Source organism: Babylonia areolata, chromosome 13 (genome assembly GCF_041734735.1).
Source record: "Babylonia areolata isolate BAREFJ2019XMU chromosome 13, ASM4173473v1, whole genome shotgun sequence".
NCBI lineage: Eukaryota > Metazoa > Mollusca > Gastropoda > Neogastropoda > Buccinidae > Babylonia > Babylonia areolata.
This window is the reverse complement of record NC_134888.1, coordinates 8,663,292-8,670,791: the sequence shown is the minus strand read 5'-3', so window position 1 is coordinate 8,670,791 and position 7,500 is coordinate 8,663,292. Positions and strand designations below refer to the sequence as shown.

Here is a 7,500-nt window from a genome sequence, read left to right as displayed (position 1 = left end):
TAATTCACAACGGAATTTAACCTGCCAGTTCCTGGTTTCTAAACTAAACGAAACAAACCAAAATTTCATCACCCTAACTGCTTACGGCCTGAAACATACAGTGCACCTATCAATTATTACCATTGTTTCCCCACAGCTTTGGTCGTGAGCATTGTGCACATAATTATCACTTTAAAAAAAAACCCCACTTTCTGGCTGGTGATTTACTGCTTCGGCATGCCTATGCATGTGTCATAGTTAATCATCATCTCTTTTTCAAGTCACAGTTACTTACCTGGATGCCGATTCACACTCACTGGCGCGTCAATGACTAATTGACTGACTGACTGACCGACAAACCAACCAGCCAGAGAACCTTTTTTTTCTGCCACCAACATTCTCTGTTTCAGTTTTAGTTTCTCAAGAAGGCGTCACTGCATTCGGACAAATCCATATACGCTACAACACATCTGCTGGGCAGATGCACAAGACCACAATGGCACAAGATAATTTATTGTCCTTAAATGGAGAAGCTTGGTGTGGTGGCACACGGTTAAATTCTATATCGTACAAATATAGACATACATGAGCCATTCAGCTGATTTGCATACGCTCAGAAGCACACAATCTCAGCTTCATCAAATATCGTCCGCCATCAGTCTCCATTTCACACTCGTTATAAAAATCACTAACAACATGTAAAACCACCTTCAAATACAAACAAGTAGGTTACAATAATAAATAAGCCCCAAAATCAAGGAGAGTTTATAACATAGATGAATAATCAAATAAATAAATAATGGCAACAACAATAACAATATCAATAATAGTAATAATGATAATGATGATGATGCCCAACAATAATAATGATAACCACAACAGTAATAATAATGACAACAATGATACAACCACTGCCACTACTACTACCACCACAATCACCACCACCACTACAACTACCAATAATAATGATGAATGAATGAATGAATGAAGACTCCTTGTCCTATACTAAAAACTAGACACACCCTGGGATTAAAATACAACATCCAATACCTAAAAACTAACAACAGTAATAACACTGCAGTATTAAAGCACACACACACACACACACACACACACACACACACACACACACACACACACACACACACAGAGCAGCGCTTGTCAGGCCTTGAGTACATGCATATATTTATTCGTGTACCAATCAGAGTGGATTTCTTTTTACATAATTTTGCCAGGGCACAACACTCTCGTTGCCATGGGTTCTTTTCAGTGCGCCAGGTGCGTGCAGCATACAGGACCTCGGTTTATTGTCTCTTCAAAAAAAAACAACACACACAAAAAAACGAACAAAAAACAATAAAAAAACAAAAACCCAACAAAAACAACAACAACAACAAAAACTAGACGCTCAGATTGACTTTCCAGTCAAACTTGGGAGAAAGGGCGAGAGCGGGATTCGAACCCACACCCTCACGGACTATCTATATTGGCTGCTGAGCGTCTGGGACAGCATTCTCTGAGACAATTTTTGTTGAAGCTGGTTTGATTTGTGAAAAATATGACGTAAAAAAAAAAAAAATCAAGTTTACTTCTATACTCAGCTGAATTTCCTTATATAAAAGGCGTAAAACTTTGACCCCCTCATCTTCCTCAGACCTGAGCCAGGCTGTACCCCACGGCCCAGCACCGCCACCCCCCACGGAAAAGAAGACCCCGGACAGACTTAGACCGAAGCGGAGAAAAAGCCGTGCGCATGACGAGGACGGGGATCCCCTGGTGGTCGGGGTGGGGGTTCCCGGGGCGGACGACCCCAGCTGCCCCGAGGAAGAAGACCCTCTGCTGCCTGTGCCTGACGCCTCCTTCCGGCAGGAGGCCCTGACGGTCCGGGACATGGTGGGCGAGCGGAAGCCGTTGCAGAGACTGACCTTGCTGCACGTGCTCAAGCACAGGCGACTGCGGTTCTACACTTTGCTGGTGTGGGCCACTTGGTTGGTAATTGTGTGCTATGACACGTGTGTGTGTGTGTGTGTGTGTGTGTGTGTGTGTGTGTGTGTGTGTGTGGATTGATAATTTGATATTCTATATTTTGTGTTCAATTTTTCCTTTCTGATATTTACCTGTGTGTTCTATTTGTAAACACTCGGGGCTTATTTTTCAAGATTTGGTGTAAATGCTCATAATTATGATAATGATAATAACTGACCAGTTTGTGGTTTGTTTTGAAGTTTGTTGGCTCACGAGTGTGGTCAATGTGAACCTATGTTAATAACTACCCTGTGTTTCGGGTGTGTGTGTGTGTGTGTGTGTGTGTGTGTGTGTGTGTGTGCGCGTGATCATATGCGTGTATGTGCATGTATTGTGTGTGTGCGTACATGTCAGTGTGTGTGTGTGTGTGTGCGCGCGCGCCCATGTAGGCCAATATGTCAACGAGTTAACTCACACACACACACACACACGAAATGTGAAACAGCTTTAGCGTTCCTCTCTCCTGGTGTTGGTAGTCATGGTGACGGTGGCGGGTGGTTGCGTGCGTTAGTGTGTCAATGTGCAGGCGTGTTTCAGTTCATGTGGGTGTTCTGAATGTCCGTGTGTATGTATGCGAGTGATATGAGATTATGTGTGTGAGTGTGTGCTGATGGGAGAGAGAGAGAGAGAGAGAGAGAGTGTGTGTGAGTGTGAGAGGGTGTGTGAGAGGGTGTGTGAGACAGTGTGTGAGAGAGCGCGTTGTGTGTGAATGCGTGTACGTGTTTGCACAATTGCAACAATTGAAATCAATCACATTTTTCACAAACTCACTGAGCTTGTCGAACGAATTCAATAGAGTAAAGAAACAGTAACACAAACAGGTCCGTAATGATACCAAAGAACAATAAACCGAGTGGTTAATTAATGAACGAGCACATACGTTAGTAATTATGCGAACAAAACCCTGAGTCCTAAACTCAATAGTGTCCATGACGTGGGTTCAATAGTACACTATGTGACGTGACAGAACTTACCACGCGAACCCGTGCTCAAAACGTAGGGGGAGGGGGGAGTGTGTGTGTGTGTGGGGGGGGGGGGAGCTTAAGAGATCTCTCTCTCTCTCTCTCTCCCTCACACACACACACACACACGGAGATACAGGAACAAACCATAGTTTTGATAGGGCCGCATGTCTCAGAATGCTTTACAGAAGATTGCAGTCAAAATGCGCCAGTCTTCAGCACTTATTTGGTTGTAGTCTGACAATGTAGCACATTGGCGAATTCATCGAAGTCTCATATCATATTTTTTGTTGTTCTTTTTTGGCGTGACTCGTTGGTAAATACGTCTTAACAGTTTTTAGTGTATGATTCACCGCAGGCAGTGATGGCTAACAAGATCATATATATATATATATATATATATGTGTGTGTGTGTGTGTGTGTGTGTGTGTGTGTGTGTGTACACATATATATCATATACAGTGATATTCTGAGGCAGAGCAATTCAATAACAACAAACATACTTAAACGAGTTTCGTTAATACATTTAGCAGAACCTGAAAGAAAAACCAGTAATAACAACATTATCAGTTACAATATTCATCATCACAATAATGATCCTGATAAAACGAAAGAAAGCAAGCAAGCAAAGAGACCCCCTCCCTTCCGTTACAAAATTCCGTAACACTGAAGAGAGCACGACAGCCGGTGTGGCATGAAATGCTGTTCGTTCGCTGTCAAAACTGAAGCTGTATTCTCTCCCCCCCTTCCCACAGCCTAGGAACAAAATACAGTATATTTTTCTATATACATATTTTCGTAAATCAAGGAAACTGTCTAGACATAAGGCAAACACGGTAAGTAACCAGGACAGTGACGACAGTTCAGCTTCTTAAACTTGCTGATGAAATTCTCGAACTCCAGACACGTCAGACGTCCAGACCCCATGCCAGCAAAGCGACACGGCAAGGGACATGAAGACACTGATGACAGTTCAATTCTTAAAGTGGCTGATAAATTTGTTGTACTCCAAACCATCCTTGGTGTCCACCGTTGCCTCTCCCTGGAGTCCAGGCAGTTCTTTTTTAAGCATGTCTTTCACGCTGCTGTGTTCCATCTTGACCCGGGTAGGGAAATCATCCAGACACCTGCCAACAAGCAGACGACAGCGGGAGTTGAGTTGCACGCGCATTACAACATGACACACATAATGCGCTGCGTCTCTAATTCGGCACTATCCACATTTCTTCCCCTTGTACTCTTTCGTTTCGAAGACGGAAAAAGGATGTAAACTGGTTAATAAGTGTAATATTTTCCCCACATGCCCCCCCCCCCCCCCCCCCCCCCCCCCACTCCTTGATTAGCCTTTACGTGTTCCGACAGGGGAAGAAATGCAGAGTATAAGTTAATGTTATTTAAACAAATTTCCAATTTTCCCGTCTCCGGAAAGAAACAATGGAAGTTCTTTCCACTGGGAAAAAATGTCGATATTGCCAACAAGCAAACAATAGTGGGAGTGCAAACGCATTTCCCATTAACAGTTATCATCCGCTACGTCACAAATCCGGTTCTGTCCACACTTCTTCCCCTGTGCTCTTTCGTTTCGAAGACGGAGAAAGTTGTGAACTGGTTAATAACATTATAATATAGAGGGTAGGTATACCTAATTGCCAACAGCGTGTAGCTGCGAACAGTTCGTGTACCGCCCTACTTCGAAGCGTTCTCACCACATACATTAACAATTTAACAACTCCTTCGACCTCGTTCTGATACCTTAATGAATGTCTGTTTTCAAGAACCAGTGAAACATCGGCTGTTTCCGGTTGTTTCCGGCTGTTTCCGCGCTCGTTCCTCTCTATGCGCACCACTGCCGACCAAGTTCACAAACGTGCTCTCGCAATCCTAAAATCAAAGGAAACAAGTAGCAGGACTTGAACTTTGACACAGTTCAAAATAGCCGATTTGATTGGATATGTGGAATGAATTGTGCATTACCAGTGCTGGGAGAATTTGAGAAAGCATGTTGGCGACATGAGAACGTTAGTTGACAGGAATCTCTGGCTTCAAAATGGTGTCAGTTGTATTTAGACCACTGGATATTTTGACGTGTCTACGAACGATGCTGCACAGTTACTGAGCGCTCTCAAAAGGCTGTGTTTGTCTATATTTGTATTTCTTTTTATCACAACAGATTTCTCTGTGTGAAATTCGGGCCGCTCTCCCCAGGGAGAGTGCGTCGCTACACTACAGCGCCACCCATTTTTTTGGTAATTTTTCCTGCGTGTTTTTCCTATCAAGTGGACTTTTCTACAGAATTTTACCAGGAACAACTATTTTGTTGTCGTGGGTTCTTTTACGTGCGCTAAGTGCATGCTGCACTCGGGACCTCGGTTTATCGTCTCATCCGAATGACTAGCGTCCAGATCACCACTCAAGGTCTAGTGGAAGGGGAGAAAATATCGGCGGCTGAGCCGTGATTCGAACCAGCGCGCTCAGATTCTCTCGCTTCCTAGGCGGACGCGTTACCTCTGGGCCACCACTCCACTTGTGGTGTGGGGTGTATATTTAAGTGTGTGTGTGTGTGTGTGTGTGTGTGTGTGTGTGTGTGTGTGTGTGTGTGTGTGTGTGTGTGCGCGCGCGCGCATGATTGAACAAAACAAACAATACAACAGTTTGGTGTGATGTTCCAAAATTGCTATGCCCAACGAGTTAAAGATCTGCTTCTGTACAATACGCAAGCTGTGCTTGGACTGGATCGTTCGCAGTCAGGCCCACATACCTTACTCTACATTTCTACCCCGCCACTTTCTTTCATAGGCCTTCTTTACAGCATTCCGACTGGTTCGAGACAGGAAGAAATGTTACAATGTTATTAACCAGTTTACAACTTTTCCCGTCTTCGAAACGAAACTGAAAAGAATGAGTACAGTGAAGAAATGTGGATATTGCCTCAATTCTTTCTCCCGTCCCCCCGATTCTATCATACCCAACAGTCACTGCCTCAATAGTTTTATTGCCTGGCCGAGCACTCAACGCTGATCAAACATCAAATTTCAAATTAAGATTTAAGACCGTCTAGAGAGACCAGAACGCGTTCAAATTATTGTGTCAGTCTCTGTTCTGGAAACAACGATGGCATCAACTGACTCAAGATAATTGGTCAAAAAATGACCCATTGTATCAGCCTCAAAATATCTCCTCTTCACCCCACCCCCCACTGTATTTTACCTTGACAGGCATTTCACGTTCAAGCCGCAAAGGCAATGTCCACAATTTCCCCCTTAAAGACGGAATGAGCAGTGCTCACAACAAGGCTTGGATGTTCACAGAAGAGTGGAGAGGAAGAAATGTGGCTACAGACGAAAAAGATTAATCGAAAATATAAAGATTTGCAATATCCACATTTCCCCCCTCACGACGGAATGAATAGTGTTCACAAGGCGTGACGTTCAAATCAAATCAAATTATGGTGCTTACAGCCTCGCCGACCACTAAGGCCATCTCAAGGCTATCGCCACGTTAATACCAACTACAAGTCAAGGATAAAAAAAAGTACAATAAAAACAAGTTTAAAACCTTCAAATCTGATTAAAAATGTTCACTTCTTTCAAGAAGTCCATCAGCGTCCACGGAGGGACATCATGAAACAAAGTCTTCAGATAAACCGCCGTGTAATGTCTGTGTCTAACGTCATGCAGATCCCAACAGTCAAGGAGCACGTGTTTCACGGTGAGAGGCTCATCACAGGGAATACATCGAGGGGCCTCCTCCCCCTTCAAGTAAGAATGAGTTAAACTAAAAAGTGGACGTTCACTACACCAGTCACACAGAGGAGCTAAAGGGAAAAAATATAGATGGTAAAGTCCATGTTTTGCATCCGAAATGCTCGTACTTATTTTACCGGCAATTTTTGTGCATGTACGAAACGATACTACCATCAGTAGATGTTGTAACCCATTATACGTGGATTTGAACTCTTCTTTTGTATGTTATTTCACTCAATTTTTAGGGCACCCGGGAGTCATGACCTGGGTGCGGCCCGGCCCCCTTAGAGTTAAGGAAATAAGGGCCGAAACACTTGACTGACGGGGTGTGGAGGGAGGGGTCTTCTCCGAAGACCATGTACTGTCCAGCTCTCCCTAGAGTTTCTGTATCACTTATCACTGACGCGGATTCAGTCACAAAACTAACGCGCCACCATCTTGCTTTTCCGTTTGTCGTCCCACAAACCCCGGAAGGGCAACCAACAGGTCCAGTAATTCAGGGTGCTATAATTGGACATCACTGACGGGCGCAACAGCCGAGTGGTTACAGCGTTGGACTGTCAATCTGAGGCTCCAGGGTTCGAATCTCGGTAACGGCGCCTGATGGGTAAAGGGTGGAGATTTTTCCGATCTCCCAGGTCAACATATGTGCAGACCTGCTAGGGCCTGAACCCCCCTTAGTATGTATACGCAAGCAGAAGATCACATACGCACGTTAAAGATCCTGTAATCCATGTCAGCGTTCGGTGGGTTATGGAAACAAGAACATACCCAGCATTCACACCCCCGAA

General features: G+C 44.2%; 2 protein-coding genes across 4 annotated transcripts in view; one reads left to right on the top strand and one right to left on the bottom strand.

Moving 5' to 3' along the window:
* The window catches only part of LOC143288823 (solute carrier family 22 member 7-like), a 31,951-nt gene that overhangs the window by 12,188 nt on the left and 12,263 nt on the right, over positions 1-7,500 (top strand). For all 3 annotated transcript variants that reach the window (XM_076597465.1, XM_076597466.1, XM_076597467.1), the window contains one exon: positions 1,634-1,967. In XM_076597465.1, the coding sequence (XP_076453580.1) occupies positions 1,634-1,967 (334 nt within the window). The remainder of the gene's footprint in view (positions 1-1,633; positions 1,968-7,500) is intronic.
* LOC143288822 (uncharacterized) overlaps positions 2,785-7,500 on the bottom strand; it is a 5,936-nt gene continuing 1,220 nt past the window's right edge. Inside the window, exon 2 of the mRNA XM_076597464.1 lies at positions 2,785-4,093. Coding sequence (XP_076453579.1) covers positions 3,940-4,093 — 154 coding nt within the window. The 3' untranslated portion in view covers positions 2,785-3,939. The remainder of the gene's footprint in view (positions 4,094-7,500) is intronic.